The sequence below is a fragment of the Chiloscyllium plagiosum genome, unplaced genomic scaffold (assembly GCF_037043375.1).
Source record: "Chiloscyllium plagiosum isolate Xiang-an unplaced genomic scaffold, Cpla_swu_hap1 HiC_scaffold_5, whole genome shotgun sequence".
Taxonomy (NCBI): domain Eukaryota; kingdom Metazoa; phylum Chordata; class Chondrichthyes; order Orectolobiformes; family Hemiscylliidae; genus Chiloscyllium; species Chiloscyllium plagiosum.
In genome coordinates this window covers 38,591,000-38,608,796 of record NW_028270143.1, presented here as the reverse complement: position 1 = coordinate 38,608,796, position 17,797 = coordinate 38,591,000, and the positions used below count along the sequence as shown (strand labels likewise).

The window sequence follows — 17,797 nt, the reverse complement described above, 5'->3', positions numbered from 1 at the left end:
GTCCCTAGAGCTTGTGCCTCTGGATTACTAGTCACATGATCAAGATACCAGCTTCTCCCCTCATCACTGAGCCTTGTTAATTTATGGATCAGAGTTTACATGTCTAGTAATCCTTGTAGATCTTGCAGTTGTACAGCCATGTGACTGCTAACTGGTGTGTTTTTAGCTTCTTGTGTTAGGAAACATCAGAAAAACTTGCAAGTGAGACATACCCTTCTTTACAAGAGTGCAGAGAAAGGGAAAATAATAGGGTAATTTAGTTGAGGAGAGAGCAGTCAAATCAGTAACTAAATACTGAGCAAAAAGATGCACTGGAAACTTCCTTGATTTGGAAGAAATCAAGACTCTTCAAAGACCAATTAATAGTCACTTGAATGCCTCATCTTTCACTTCCACAATCACCTACTTCCTCAGGAGATGAGAAAGGTAAGCTAGTTTCCTGACTGGGACAGAGAAGTGGTATTTGAAAGCCAATTCCCTGCCATTGCCTCCCCTTCTTCAGAGGGTTGTGTGGACTCGATGGGCCGAATGACCTGCTTCCACACTTCCAAGTATGATTCCACATGGTATATCCTGAGTTGTTTTAGAAATAAAAATTGACTTTGAACTAAAGATATCTGTATTTGATCAATGCACAGAGTTCAAATCAGGGACTGAACATAAGTTTGATGAAGGAAGCAGTACATTTTTAAAGACTAATTTAGTTTCAACACATTGAGAAAAACACACAGGAGCAAAAGCAATGACTGATGGGAACACAATCACACCATCAGGATCATTGGCTTCTCTTTTCTTCAGAGATCAAAATCTACAAAACTTTGTTAGCAAGTACTCTGTAAAACTCAAAATTGTGTAGGCTTTATACAGTTCTGTCAGTCGGAGGAAGTGACATTGAAATGCCAAATTATAAGGGAATGCCTCAAAATCTTTGCCTGGAAAGTAAGGACAGGGAAGTAATGATAATTCTGTGAACTTCCACTTTTGTGTCGCAAAGGGGAGTATAAAGGAAGCACAGATGTACTGCTCAGCCACTGAAGGAAGGGTTGTTAACACAGGTCACAGGACGGAGGCAACGGGGGTGGAAATATTCTGGAATCAAAATGTATCATCAACAACAATTGTCACATGAGTGAAATCAGCAAAATTGACCAGCTGGCAGGTAATCATTTACATGCATACAAAATACTGACAATTTGGCAAAAACGTCAAGTTTCCACCTGCTTTTACCATTGCCGTAGGGGTCCATCACGGACGAGTGGCAGAAGGAAGCTGAAGCACCATGATTTCCAACTGGCTTTGGCAAAGTCCCTGATTATATTATCCAGGGGTGACACCTACTTGATTTGTGGCATAGCACTTCTACCCTTTTATCATCAGAACAGAAACATCTGATGAAAACTAAATTGTGTGGAAAGAAAATGTAATGGTGCGAGCCTTGTGGAAAGATCCTATGCACATTTTCCTCTCGCTCAGTGTTTTAGGTATTTCTGTGTGACTTCTATCATGTGATGTCAGGTTCCAACAACTGGCACAGTGCGTGCTGATAGATCATTTGTAAATGCTAATCTGGTGAGAATCATTGGCTTTCAACTCTAAACATTGTAGGGATCCTTTCTCTAATTTTCCTAACTGCCATTACAAACTGTGCTCACTGTATTATTTTTGGACCAAAGGAGGCAAATCAGTTAGTTTGAAGAAGTAATTATTCTAGACACACAAAAAGGCAAATATTGCATAGTTTACTAAAGAGCAATGCCAATTATAGTTCTTTCCATAGCACAAGTAGCACCATGGTATCATTTTTAATACTATAATTAACCTCTTTCTCCTGGCGATAGTAGGATTGCATAAATAACCAGCCTGCATTAAAAGCAGAAGCAAGCACTGGCTATGAAAAGATTTTATCCATGATATAAAAATGGTGTTCTAAAATTTTTGATATTGAAGAATTATGGTCAATAACCAGATAGCAACATAGCGATTAGCTTTTTTAAATCGAATCCCTAGAGTGTGAAAACAGGCCCTTCAGTCCAACAAGTCCCCACCAACCTTCCGAAGAGCATCCCAGCCAGACCCACTCCCCCACCCTATTACTCTACATTTACCCCTGACTAATGCACCTTACCTCCACATCCCTGAATATTATGGGCAATTTAACAGGGCCAATTCACCTAACCTGCACCTCTTTGGATTGTGGGAGGAAACCCATGCAGACACAGGGAGAATATGCAAACTCCACACCGACAGTCACCTAGGGCGGGAATTGAACCCAGGACACTGGCACTGTGAGGCAGCAGTGCTAACCACTGGGCCACCATTATGTTACCACACTATTAATCAAGAGGCCTGTACAAATGATGCATAGAAATGAGTTCAAATCCCACTACTTAAATTCACTGCGTTAAATAAATCTGGAATAAAAATCTGGTATCAGTAATGGTAATCATGGTGGTTTTGGATTGCCATTCACAATCTGGTCCGTGAATATCTCCAAGAGAGAGAGAATTTTGTTGTCCTTAGTTATCCTGTGATGCCTGACACACAGTAGTACAGCTGATTCTTAACTATCCTCTGAAATTACAGAACAATCCACTCGGTTGTGTCAACCACCATGACAAATTATAATTAGAGAAAAAAAATGAACAAACCGCTGTTATCAACCTGTGACAGTGAGGCAAGGAATAGGGAGAGAGTGCTGTTGAACACGTTGATGCAAGGATGGTGTAGGAGAGAGGGCTTCAGGTATTTGGACAATTGGACTGCATTCTGGGGAAGGTGGGACCTGTACAAGCAGGACGGGTTGCACCTGAACCAAAAGGGCACCAATATCCTTGGGGGGTAGGTTTGCTAGCACTCTTCGGGGGGGTTTAAACTAATTTGGCAGGGGGATGGGATCCGGACTTGTAGTCCAGCAAGTAGGCTAGCTGTTTTTCAGGATATCCAAGAATGTAGGGAGGCTGTGGTGAAGGTAGCACTGACAGGGAATACTTGCGGACACAGAGATGGGTTCAAATGTGTATACTTCAACGCAAGGAGCAGCAGAAATAAGGTGAGTGAACTTAAGGCGTGGATTGGTACTTGGGACTACGATGTTGTGGCCATCACGGAATCATGATTAGAAGAGGGACATGAAGAGGGACGTGGAAATGAAGAAGAAAGCCTAGATGTCTTGCAAATAATTCTGCTCTATCACCTGGGGTCTTCTTCAAAAACACAGAGTTGTTTTGTAGCAAATTTTGTTTAGTCTAGCAATAACCATTTTGTCATATTCACATAATCACACCTTACAGTCAGTGTTCCAGACTCTTCCATTACCATCCCTGAAAACGTTCTATCTAACTGGTAGATGATTTGTGCAGAAGTATGCCTGTGATACAGGCTATGTGATGTACAGATTTTTAATATAATTTATTTTAAGTTTAGATGTTTGGATTTTGAAGTCATGATATGAGTTTATCTGTGTGTCTGATTAATGGGGTTTTATTTTTATTGTGTGTTGAATAATCTTTAAATCAGTGTTTAAGATAATTAGCTTGGTTTATTCTGTTTTACCTTCATATGTTTTTGATTATAAACGTTAAAACTAAATCTGCAACATTGTGTGTTTGTTTCAGTGACAGAACACTTTGTTCAAACAAAACAATACAAAACATGATGTATCAAGTCAGATTTCAGTCTTGAATCTGATCTTTCCTGAAATAACATCAGTTGGGGTGATAATAGGTCCCACTAGCAACCAACGAGATATGTAACCGTACATCATGATTTTGATGTACTGATTGAGTGAGGTCAATTGGTCAGGTCACAGGAGAACTCCTCTCTCACTATTAGATAACATTGTTTCTTGTCATGCTTCTTTTAAGTCTTCAAAGCTATCTCAATTTGACAGCACATCGAGAGATAGCAATTCTTGGTTTTGCATGGAAGATTTTCTTTCATAGGCTGAAACCGTAAGATTTTGATCATGAGGCAGGAATGCTACTGACTGGGCTAAGCTGTCATTGGTAGATCAGCAGAGGGAGAATTATTGTAACTTCAGATATTTTTAATCAGCCTATTCAGCGATGTTATTACACACCTCTGGAGCAGGTAGAACTTGAACCCAGGCCTCCTGGCTCAGAGGGAGGGACTGTAGCACGAGACCTTTTAAACACACTGACTCTAAACCTTTCATATTAAAGTTATGGCTCCATTTGCAGTTGTAATGATATTTGCACCCCAGTTATGCTCAGCTTATCTTGCTCAGAATTAAAAGGAAATATATTTCTATCTAAAGCACAGAGATAAGTATTATCTAAAATATGACCGAAAAGTAACGGGGTTAGTTTGAAAGCTTTATTACATATAACAGTAGTTGTAGTAAGTAATTTAGTTACACTTAATTCAATTAAATATTTAATCAATGTTCACAGTTGCTAACAGCATGGGCTAAAATGAACACTAATTTAATTATTATAGAATTTCACAGCACAGAACGTGGCCATTTGGCCCATCAACATTGCACTTAGTTAAATAAAGAGTGGCCTTTGCAAATGAAATGTCAGACTCCCACTGTCCTAGTATGGAGGACTTGAGCAAGAAAAGACTCGGTAATTGGAAACACGCATATTTTTAACCTTATTTGCATACATATTATATCTTTTACAGTGACAAGTAACAGGAGCAACAAAAGTCGATGGACCGAGGGGAATTTCCAGAAAGCAGCCGTAACATCACATAATTTGCAAGCTAAATTAAAATAATTTGATCTTTGACAGGGAAGAAATGTCAAACAGTAGGGAGTCCACTACAAAATATGGTGTGCAGTATTCGGATTCTAACTACTTCATGTCAGTCATTTCTTTATACAAATTTAAGTACGTTTCATGCAAGGTATGATAAATATGCAATCGAACGCCTCCTGCGGTTAAGTTAAAAAGATCTGGGGTCTCCTAAACTAACTGAGATAACTTAAATAAGAAAGAAAAGTAGTGCGGGATAGATGCCACTGAGTAAGGCTTCTATTAACACCCAATATTGAACTCAGCAGGTAATTTTCTGCTGCAATTATTTGACTAATCCATGGCATCTCAAAATGTACCTCATTGGATTAAAAAAAGCTAAATGCATCAATGCATTATTAAAGTTTAAAGAAGCAGGATGTTTTTACAACATTTGTTTGGAGCGTATTGGAAATGAACAAATTCACATTTGTCAAAGTCTGTTTTACCTTCCCTAGGTTTTCCTTCAACCTTCTGTTTAGAATTTCTGCATGACAATTTGTTGCTGGTTACTGCAAGCATTTGCCAATTCTACTGATAAGAAATAACACTTGACTGAAGTAATAGTTGTCCTCATTGCTTTGCTACTTCTGCCATTCTGAAGTGACAATAAATGTTGAAATCATTTCACTTGTTGTGTGGCTCCAGAAATCCTATTTGAAATCTTTCAAAGCATTATGCATTAGATAGTCACTAGTGGCACCTAAAAAGTAACGGGGTTATTCCTTTGAGGTTTTCAGCACATGCATTGTTTCTTTAAATTAATTTTTAAAACTATATACTGTACAAACTTAGCAAACTTGCAAATCATGTTCAAGATGATGTTAATACATGTTTCTTTTTTTCTATTTGATTGCAAATAATAGACTGGATGGAAAGCGAGGACAAAATATCAGGCCAAGAGCATTAATATGAGCCCCACGGAAACAGATACCAATTTTTAAAACAGAAGAATCCCCACGATGCCAGTGAAATGAAAAGCACAGGCTAAGACTTCACTTCTCGAGCCTTGTTCTGTAACCAACCAAATACTATCGATAACTTTAGACATTGATTAACAGGCGAATCATATCTCAAATAAAAAAATGATACATTTCATTTAAAATAGTTAATAGAATGAAGGTACACCTCATGTTACTTTCTGTACAAATGTTGGGCTGTGCGCAATATCACAAGTGTGTCAAACTCTTCACCTGCTGTGTTGGGCCTCTTACTTGTCACATATTCATTTTAAGGCTCCTCTCCACCATCCCATTTATCAGGCCTTCCAGTTCCCCATTGGAAACGTGGAGTGCCAGCTTTCTTATATAAGCCACTTTCTTTAGAATTGTGCAGCAACATTGCGAATGACAATTCCTGGCTTGCACCATTTGATCCGGTGCACGGTTGAGATTTAAATATTACGACAGAGATGCAAATCTTGGAAGGTTCCAGCACAGAAACAGATGTTTCGGTCAAACACATCCATGCCGACCAGATAGTCTAAACTGATCTAGTCCCAATTGCCATATTTTGGGCCATATCCATTTAAATCCTGTAAAAACTGAAAGAACTGCCGTAAATCAGTACCAAAAGTAGAAATTGCTAGAAAAGCTCAGCAGGTTTGGCAGCATCTGTGGAGAGAAAGCAAAGTTAACATTTTGGGTCCAGTTCTGAGGAAAGGTCACTGGCCCCAGAATGTTAACTGAATTTTCTCTACTGATGCTGCCAGATCTGCTGACCTTTTCTAGCAATTCCTATTTTTGACTCCCTTTAAACCCTTTCTATTCATATACTGATCTTTTAAATGTTATAATTGCACCAGCCTCTACCAATTCCTCTGGCAGCTCGTTCCATACACACGCCACCCTCTGCTTGAAAAAGTTGTCCCTTAGATCCCTTTTAAATCTATCCCCTCTCACCTTGATGTTATGCCCTCAAGTTTTGGACTCCCCCATACTCTGAGAAAAATACCTTGCCAAAGACACCCTATCCATGCCCCTTAAGATTTTATGAACCTCTATAAGGTCACCTCTCAGCCTCTGATGCTCCAGGGAAAACAGCTCCAACCTATTTAACCTCTCCCTATAGCTCAAACCCTCCAACCGTTGCAACATCATTGTAAATCTTTTCTGAACCCTTTCAAGTTTCACAACACCCTTTCGAAAGCAGAGAGACCAGAACTGAATACAGTATTCTAAAAGTGGTCTCACCAATGTCTTGTACAGCCACAAAGTGACATCCTAATTCCTATACTCAATGTACTGACCAATGAAGCCAAACGTGCTAAATGCCTGTCTACCTGCGACTTCACTTTCAAGGAATTGTGCACCTGCACCCCTTTGGGCAAAACTCTCCAGGGTTCGACCATTAAGTGTAGAAGTCCTGCCCTGATTTGTCTTACTAAAATGCAACATCTCACATTTATCTAAATTAAATGATATCTGCCACTCCTCAGACCATTGGCCTATCTGATCTAGGTTTCATTATACTTTGAAATAATCTTCTTCACTGCCAATTTTGGTGTCATCTGCAAAGGTACCAACCATACCTCTTATATTCATATCCAAATTCTTTATATAAATGACAAAAAGCAGTGGACCAAGCACTGATGCTTGCGGCGCACGGCTGATCACAAGTCTCCAGTCTGAAGAACAATTCTCTACTACCACTCTCTGTCTCCTACCTTCAAGCCAATTTTATACCTAATTGGCTAGCTCCCTCTGGAATCCATATGATCTTATCTTGCTAACCAGTCTCCCATGCGGAAGCTTATTGAACGCCTTGTCCATACAGATATCTATCACTTTGCCTTCATCAATCTTCTTTGTTACCTCTTCACAAAACTCAATCAAGTTAGTGAGATAATATTTCCCATACACAAAGCCATGTTGATTCTCCCTAATCAGTCCTTGCCTTTCCAAATGTGTGCAAATCCTGTCCCTCAGAATCCCTTCCGACAACTTACCCACTAGTAACACAGCAGTGCAGAGTACCTCTGCAACATACATTATGGGGTCAGCAGTGGAGAACTGAGTGAGATATTTTGCTGGTATTCATAAAGAGTCCCTCCATGAACCATGCCCCCTAACCCTCTGAAATTACACATAGCTGCTTTTTTTGGTAAAATTCAATCAATGTCTGGTGACTTGTGCAAACACTTGGCATTGATGATTCTTCGTGTTAAAAACCGGAACATTTTAACTGCAAATTGGCTGGAGAGCCCAAACTTATACCCAATCCCATTGACACCCTCATGGAATTGTTTCAGGAGTTTGTGAATTTGAATAGTGAGGTGGTTGTTTTTGATCAGAGCAAATGCAATGGTCAAAGAGATTTCTGTGCTGTAGACTCCTATGACTTGAAGAATCGTAATCTCCAGAATCAACTACTTTGAATACTCAAAGCAAGTGCAGACAGTTTTTAAAAGCCCACATTGCCTCTAAAACAAGAATTGAAGAATGAGTAAGAGAAGTGGTACAATGAATGCCAGTTAACAGCTGGATGGAAAGACAGAGATTTGGTGCAACTACATCTTATGAAGTCTCCTGATTCCTGTGCAGAGTTTGAAAAAACTTGATGACCACAACATTAATTGCTTCAGCACAGAAGGAAGCCATTTGATCTATCAATCCTTTAATGAATAATGCAGCAAGCCCCATTCCCATTCTCTTTCCCTGTAACCAACAAACTGTTTTCACCTCTGTTGCTTAAGCATTTCCCTCAAGTGTCACAATTAAATCTGTCTCCAACACCACACTTTCAGTATATTCTGGATCATAATCTTTTACTGCACAATAAACATTTTCTTCAAATTGACTATGGCTCATGACCCAATCCCCATAGATTTGTGATTTCTAGTTTCTGCTTATTTACACTGCCCAGCTCCATTCTTTACTCCACTAAGTCTGAGGTGGTGAATTTTAGAATACATTCTCTCTCTCTCAAACACCGTAATATTATTCTTCCCTTGTCCTTTCTTTCCTGAATATCTTGGGCTGAATTCACCTCTGGGTACAGGGGTACGTTTTAACGTGCAAATAGTCATGTTCTGATTTTTGTTAAGAAGAAATTCAACTTTCCTGTACAATTCTCATTGAGTACCACTTTTCTCTTTTGTGGGGATCCTCATTTTAAATGCAGGACAAAAACTGATTTGCTCCCATGCAATATTTCATTGGGTGGAGTTGGGAATACACTGAAAGATAAGTGCAAAATGTTATCAGATCATCAAATATGAACATTAAATGCTGCATTGTGATGGAAATGTCTTTTCATGCAATGTAGCAGCACAGTGGCTTAGTGTTTAGCACTGATGCTGAACAGTGCCAGGAACCTCGGGTTCGATTCCAGCTTCAGCCGATTGTCTGTGTGGAGTTTGCGCATTCTCCTTGTGTCAGCATGGGTTACCATCAGGTGGTCTGGTTTCTTCACACTGTCCAAAGATGTGCAAGTTAGGTGGATTGGCCATGATAAATTACCCACGTAGTTTGGGTGCATTAGCTACGGGAAACACAGGGTAGGAGGAGGGTCTGTGTGGGATTCTCTTCGGAGGATTGGTGTGGACCCATTCAGCTGAACGGTCTGTTACCATGATGTGGGAGTTCTACAGATTCATCATAATGATCTGTTCCCCCATAAATTAATTCAAATAGAGCAACAGAAAGGACACATGGAACACAGTTTCTTTTGAAGTTACAGCTTTCCAACCAATTTCTGAAAATATTTGGGAAGAATGTAGAACAAAAATTAATCATACTCCTCAAAGCCTTGATAGGAAGAATAATTTTGTCACCTCAACCAAGCTATTTGGAAATCAATAACATTAACATCGGTAAAATCGCAGAATTAATCTAAACCTTATTAACTACATTAACAATGCCTTTCATCATTTATAGTCTTGAAGTCCATTTTCAGCATTTACTTTAACAGCCTGGATATTCCTGTTAGTGGCATAGTGATGACATCAGCTGTTGACTGCATAAACAATCTGTTCTGAGCTAGTTTGCCGGCTGCACAGGGAACCTTCATCCCTGTTTCACCAGGTCCGAGTGTCAAGATAAACAGCGATCTTTCCAGCAAGGCATTCTGCCAGCAAAATCCATACCCCATTAGATAACACAAACTAAAGGCATGCTCATTAAGCTCAGTCTTCAGCTCACTGCAAGATGAGGATTGTGATTTCAAATATTTTTAAACCTATATGACTTCGTAAGCCATTACAATCTTTTAAAACTTTGAGGGGGCTCTGTTTCTTTGTGTATCACCTTCCTGCATCCCCAGTTTCTGTTACTACTCTCCCAGATAGAACCCTACAGTGTGGAAGCAGGCCATTCAGCCCATACCAACCTTCTAAAGAGCATACCACCCAGACCCATCCTCCCACATTAGCCCTGTAACCCTTCAATTCCCATGGCTAATTCGGCCTATTTACACATCCCGAGATACCATGGGCAATTTTAGTGTGGCTAGTTCACCAAACCGGCACATCTGTGGGAGGACACTGGAACAAACCCACACTGATGCAGAGAATGTGCAAATGCCACAAAGACAATTGCCTGAGGCCGGAATTGAACCCAGGTCTCTAGTGAAGCAGCACTGCTAACCATTGAGTCACTGTGCTGCTGTCAGATATTCACTCCGCTCTTAGCTGCTCCTGTTCTCTGGTTCCTGTGTTCTACCAATGTCACAAACATCAAATGACGAGAGGGGAAACCTCAGGTGGCTTTGGTCTGTTTTCCTCTTCAGACTGAAAATTGTTTTTGATATCCCTGGGACTCAGGAGCTGCATAGTCGGGGAAACAGAGGGGTTGGCTTTGAGGAGGAGGGGGAGTGTGGTGGAGGGAGCGGTAGAATGATCTGCTGGGTAATCCAGAGAGTGTGGGTACTGGTCAGGAAGGAGAGTTGTGGAAGCCCCGGGTGCAGGGAAAGCGAATCCAGAGAAATCAGGACCATCATTTTTATTGCTGTTATTTTCATTTATCCTGTCTGACAGATTTATTTTCACTAATTTTTTAGTCACATTGGTGACTTATGCCTGTGAATACGAGGGCTAATTTTTCGCACCTAAACAATGACATAAAATTGTGGGCAATAGGCATAATTCTTGAATTGAGGCACACCAGAACCTTTCGATTTCAGGGTAAGTCAGTATGCCTGAGGCTGTGGTAGGATTACATCTCTTACTGGTGGTAAATTTCTCAGTGTTCAGCTCTACTGAAAAAAACCTCTACTATTGTTAATTCACTTGCTGTAAAAAAGAATTAAGTGATAGGTCCAATTTGTTTACCTGGGAACAGGCGGTGAACCCTTCTGTTAATTAAACCAAAAACCCAGAAAAGCTCACGTCGCCTCATAACCTATTAAAATATGAGTGACAGATAGCTCCCAAATTCCACAATTTAAAGAAAAAAATCAATTTATTCTTTAACTCTAAAAGTGAACATTAAACATCAACTATTCATAACTCTCAGCCCCCTTTCTTTTAACTGTTTGTTATCTGCCTCCAACTCTATAACAATATACTGTTCCAATAAAACAACACGTATCAAAATTACATCAACTTAATATCAAAACCATATAGCAGCACTCGTTGTCGGTGCCTGTCGTCTTTCGGCTGAAGATCTCTCTGGGTCTTCTTCTTTCTTTTTACTGCGAATATTTTTCATTTGAAAAAATACCTTTGATAGAGAGTGTTTTTGAATGGCAGTCTTTCTTGATGGCAGTTACTCTCTCGATGGCAGCTACTCTGTCTGATTTTCAAAATACCTGCTTTTTTTATACTCCCAACATCAGATCATCTCATTGGTTTGATGTTGGCAAAACAATAAATTCAAACTTGATTAGGTTTAATTTAAACTGATTGGTTAAATTCAAATTGTTGTCAAAACAGCAACCAACTCAGATATCCATTTCACAGCCAAATGTTACATATTTTCACTTTTCCAGTATCCTCTGAGACTGCTAGCTAGTCATATAAGAGGTGCTTGTAAGCTCACAGTGTGAAACAGCATTTACTCTGTCTTAAAGGTACAGTATATACCATGAACTTCATAACACTATGTAAAATTGACTCATATGTATGACCACCAGAAGCTGGCTGCTGGAAGTTGGATTCCTGTTAAATTGACTAGTAGCTGAAAACCACCGTACATACAGTTTGTAATGCTTTTAACTCACACTCATAGGTTGAGGTGCAAGCAGCATGCCAATATTATTCTGCCTGTTTATTTGAAGGATGGTTGTTTGCAACCAGTAATGTGTTGTGAATTAGCTGACACAGCACCAGGGGTCACACAGAAAGGTACACAGAAGCTGGCACGAAGGCAATATACAACAGAGATTCGTTGATGTCAGTACACAATACAGCATGATTTGGTAAGTTTATTTTCTGGTAGTTTTTATATTTACAGTGTGGTCAATACAACAATGTTATGGTCAGTAACTGTAGGAAGCTAATAAATGTAGCAGTGTTATTGTATGAGGATCTGGGGTTGCATTGATTAATATTAGATGTTGTCTTCAAGTGCAGCCTGGACAAAAATAAGCTGTTTGTTTCCAATCCCCCTTCAGCTTCTTTCTCCTCCCTTTTCTAGCATCTTGTCCTGCTCTGGATGGCTCTGCTCATCCTCCAAGTCTTGCTCTATTCCATTGGAAAGATTGATTGATCGAGCCAAGTGTATTTTTTTTTGCCATGTTGCGCCTGCCACAATATTCCCTACGAGTTCTGCAACTTGAGGATTAATGGGAAGCATCAAATTCTGTTGGAGTTTTACCAACAGCCAGCACCAAAGCCAAAAGTAATTGTTGAACCTTTTAAGTAATACTGGTAGGACTCTGTCCTACTGCTGAAGCATGCTGAGCCATGCAAAATTAAGTGATAGTGAACTGTGAAATCCAAAATAGCATCAATGTTTGAATCAGTGTTGCATACTGTTTGCTGTCATGATCTAGCCTGTGCATGTAATTCTGCATCTGTACCACTACCTCAACCAAAATTATCTCTTGCATGAAAGGTCGCGGAATTGTGTGCCAGAAACAGTCCTGCATTAAATTTTGCAAAACACCAACAGCACCCAAAAAGGGACACCATCAAGTACAATGCCATGCTCCAAGATTTTGAATTAAAAGGTCCCATTAAAATGTGCTAATTAGTTAGGTATTACACAATGCCTATTTCTACCTACTACATGTATAATAGAAAAAGCTAAGGAACAATTAAACATGAACCACTTTATCGAGTTATCCATTCACCTTACCTCTATCTCTACATATTCGTGTAGTCTTTTACAAGTGGCAGAGAATGTTTCAGATGTCCCAAATTCAAAATACCAGAATTTGTTCTTCATCCTGAAATGAATGAACACAGCAAATTACTTCATACAACTATCTTAGGAAGAAGTACCATGAGTAAGCACAGATCAGAAAGAGTTGACCAAAAATCAGTCTGGAGAATCCAGCATTTATATACTTTGCTGATTGAAATGAAACTGTCAGCACACACTCTATTATCCTGGCATCTATTGTACCAAGAAATGCAACAGCAGCAACTGACCTGGTTCCACCAATAGTGGCAAGCCCTTTGGACTGAATGAGTTTTATTAACTGCTTTGCTAATTCTACTGTTTGGAATGTTATGAAAACTGGGTCAGTTATGGGTATGTAAAAATGGACAGTATTATCAAGAGGCTTGTCTAACCTCCTGAAACTGAAGCTTCAAATTCAAGATCAGCAAAATAAGCTCATATAGAAAAAAGACACCACAGTGTAGCAGAACTCTACAGTTAGCATTATCAGTATCCTTGAAGGCTATGTCATAGTACACTCATAAATGTACAACTCTATAAGCCAACAGTATACAAATCACATTGGAGAGATTTATGTCTGTAACACGGTCAGATATATAATATCTTTTTCCTGCATGTAGATGTACATTTTATTTTATAGTCATTTTCAGAGGATTTCCAAAATAAATACTATTACATCCCTCTTTCTATACCATGCTGAAATCTAGCTCCAATAAGATTTCTCAGGAAGATGGAGACAAAAAAAATACAATGATCAAAACTTAACATCAGAAATGAATGCTGAATTCCAAAACTCTGCTTCAGAATCTGCATACAACATTCATACAGCTTCCCGAAGATCTTAACAACAGTGTGCTAGTATCTAATGTATGAACAACTGGACTTGAAGCAGACTTTCTGCTGAACTGAAGTGTTTGTTTGTAGAACTAGATCTTAGACTCTTACGAATTGCCTGACCTCAAGTTGAATGATTCAGTTCACTAACTATATTCTTCCTTTGCATATCCTATTCCTAAAGTGATATTTTAACATAAATTGCTTCTTTTTTTTATCATACCGATTTTTCTACTAAGCTAACAGTGCTTCAAAGTTTCCATTCCAAAGATTCTGCCGAAGTATTCACATGGTCCCACATACAGGTAGAATGTATACTTAAGGAAATAAATTATGGTGCTTTTTGCCCTAAGCTGTCCAAAGCCTGTAAAAGAAGTGGGTTACACATTTAATCAATTCGACTGCAAAATAAACAGCAATTCAGTATTTTCCACCATTAAAATCTAAATGGCAAAGAAAGAAAGTCAATACTAGTAGTCAGCTTTCTGGCTGCTGTTTAGCCAGTAGGTATGGATTTCCTTTGGCTTTCTTAGTTCCTCTGGGAGTATTGTAATCATAGGGGAATAATAATGAGTTTGCAACCTAGTTCAGCTCAGAGCTGAACATCTCATTGGTTTTTATTTTATTGTGTCAGCACTTTTTATTACAGATTAGACTTGTCATTGGTCTACAGTTATAGGGTGGCAACATTCTACTGAACCTTTATACACTACACAAGAGGCTGTGACACATATCTTACTAAGGGAAGATTCATGCAAATTAAAATAGTTCAGCTGGAAGTCAATACCATTGTATTGATATCTTATAGATTTGAGTGAATTGAGGTTGCAGTTCAAAAGTAAAGTCTGAACAGAATTTGTGATTTTGCATTTGTCTGCTTTGTCAATCAGTAGTAGCTTAATTGATGAGTGTGGTTACAATAACACCAAGGGGTGAATAAAGTTATTGCTTTCACTAAACCCAGGCTTCAGAAAAAAACATTTAGGACTCATTAAAAGGAAGGATAATGCTGCTGGAGTAACAACAGCTGGAAACTAAAGCAGCCAATGGTTACCTTAGGGACAGCAGCGAATCAGATCTCTTGACTAGAGTCAATGGGTAGCACACAATTGTAACTTGTGCAACTAGACCTGAGCTTGATCCAACTTAGCATTGTGAAAAAGGTGTATAACAGATGGTATATGCAGTTTCGTGTCTTCATTTTTATCGAATCAAAAATTTCTTCTCCATCCCACTCTCAAAAGACTCACTGATGAAGTTATATCAGGAACTCAGAAGTTGAGTATCACAAAGGAAATTTCCAATGCTCTAATCACCGAATCTGCTACTGTGGAATGAGGTCTTGCAAATTCCATCCATCTTGAACAAGAGTTAACAAGAATGAAATACTTCTTCCCTTCTAAATTGAAGCTTATGGACTATCATGCCTAACCTGGGTGAATGTATTCTTTTCTCAGTCTTTGGAGTTTTCTCTGTTTTTCTCCAGCATTTTTTAATCCCAAAGTCTTCTGAGATGTTGACCTGCCTTCAGAGTCTTCCTGCCTTCAGAGTCTACCCTTTTGAATTATGTTTCTGAGACTCTCTTTAAACTTCAGATCCTCTGTTTTTTTTTGTTCCTCTCGCTGCTACCATGCTTTATCTTGTAGTCAAAGCTAATACTGCAACCTGCACATTGAATTAGCAGTGTGGTGTATCTCAGGCTGTACCTGTCTGCACATGCACTGCCTCTGAGGCTGCTTGCTCTGTAAATCAAAACAAGACTTTTCAACTCATGTACTGTTAATACTCCTTGATTTATAATTGTACATACTCAGCTCTCAAACACAACTGTCTAGTATAGTGTCAAAGACCTCTCTTTCACATGCTAATTCCAGATTGGCGTCTGCTGTTCTCCTGGGGTCAGAATAATGTGATCAAACTTTATAATAAACCATATCATATCACACTAGCTACAATAATGAATTAATAAAGGTTTATTTGAGTAGCTTGTTCCAAGAGACCTGAACAATGAATTGGGCACTGTATACATTCCTTCTCCACTGACTGGGTCCTTGACCATGGTCATCACACCATATAAACTTTCTCACCTGACTGCATATTTGATGAGTGCACAGCAATGAATTTATCATGACAGAAAATATAAAACTGAGCCACGCAACATATGGGATTTTTGGCATTGTTGTTCCCTCAAGTCACAGCCTCCCTGAGATGACAATTTGAAAATACTTACATGCGAAACTGCAAAAGAACGCTTTCAAGTCGCAAAATCAGCAACTGAACAGTTAAAATAATTGTTCCTGAGTGACCTTCACTGAATTTCTTGCTAATATTTTAAAAATGCAAAAGGACTTCATCTGTGCTGCCGACTGAAATAGACCTAATTGTTTTATGCAGAATACCCGATTAACACTTTGAAATTTCAGCCCAGATATTCTAAAACACCAGAATCATTCAAAAGTGAGTACATTACCAATTTCTAGACCTATTGGTTTATAAAATCACAAATCCCATAAATCATCCCTTCTCATCTTTCTGCAGCCAGTCCAGCCTTATTTAGTCAGGATCTGAAGAGGTGTGACCTTCAGAATTCCTCTGTACAGTTTAGGCACATAACAGTCTGAACATCTTGACAATAGTGATATGCCATTATGACCATTTGAAGACATAAGAGGAAGAATTCCTCTGTTCAGTGAGGGGAAATCGTATCCTTTTTATTCGCACATTCAATTTTGTACAAACGACACAGAGAAAATCATTGCTGCACCCACAAATGCAAATTTGTTCAGAAATGTCAAGTTCAATACTGTTTCAGAGGAAAGGCAAAGGTTCCTTTGAAACCATCATGCATTGTGACTTTTGCTAAAAAAAAGTCTGTGCTATTTTTGCTTGAAGCAAAATCCATTCATTCAAATCACATTTTAAATAATTTATGCTAACAAGACTGATATTCACTGTCTCGTTGCCCTGAAAATAGGTAGGCCTTCACCTTGTAGCAGTTTGGTCTAACTGAATAGTTTATTAGGCCATTAAAAGTCAACCACTAGAAATAGGATTGGAGTCACATATATAGCAAGCAGGTTAATTAATTGACCAGCAAGGTGCTTTCTTGTTCTTGCAAAAACCTGGCAATTTATTTCTGATGCAAGATTTTGAAAGTGAATTCAAATATTAAAATCCCAGTGGGATTTGATTTGTTTTAATAAAACCTCTGGATTATTTGTCCAAGCCTCAGTTAGAATGACTTGCCCCTAAGCCTTCACATATTAGAGAATGGAAGAAGTCCTGTTATTCATCAGTGCGAATTAGATGTCCAAAAAGATGACAACAAAAATGTGTCTATTTAGATATTAGAGTTTATCTTAAGTCCTACTGCAAGCATTTCTTATATTCAATATTTTGTTTTCTTTCTGTGCTTTGGTGTTGTTTGCACAAATAAAGGGAAAATATCTTTTGCTTCCTTCCTGAGATCAGGTGAGATTGTGGTGGAGAATGTTACAAAATTCAAGAGCGAGACCTGGTTTCACTTCACTGCTATGACCAGGATTTTATATTGATGTTATTCATTAATAGGATGAGGGTCTTGCTGGCTGAACTAGCAGGTATTGCCAATGTAGACCTAGAAACATAGAAACTAGGAGCAGGAGTGGGCCACTTGGCCCTTGAAGTCTGTTCTGTTATACAACATGATCATGCCTGATTCTCTATATCACTGTCAGACTCCCGCTTTCTCCCCACATCACGGTGCCTTTAAAATCTAAAAATGTGCCTATCTCCCACTTAAATATATTCAATCAACTTGGCCTCCACAATTTTCTGTGGTAAAGAATTCCATAAGTTCACTATCTTTCGAGTGAAGACATTTTTTCTCATTTCAGTCGTAAATGGCCAACCCCATATCCTGTCACTGTGTTCCCTGGT

The 17,797-nt window shown here is 38.9% G+C and overlaps 1 protein-coding gene across 2 annotated transcripts in view; it reads right to left on the bottom strand.

Annotated features, from left to right (window-relative positions):
• The window catches only part of dgkb (diacylglycerol kinase, beta), a 794,652-nt gene that overhangs the window by 133,065 nt on the left and 643,790 nt on the right, over positions 1-17,797 (bottom strand). For both annotated transcript variants that reach the window (XM_087987111.1, XM_087987112.1), the window contains exon 21: positions 12,998-13,088. In XM_087987111.1, coding sequence (XP_087843237.1) covers positions 12,998-13,088 — 91 coding nt within the window. The remainder of the gene's footprint in view (positions 1-12,997; positions 13,089-17,797) is intronic.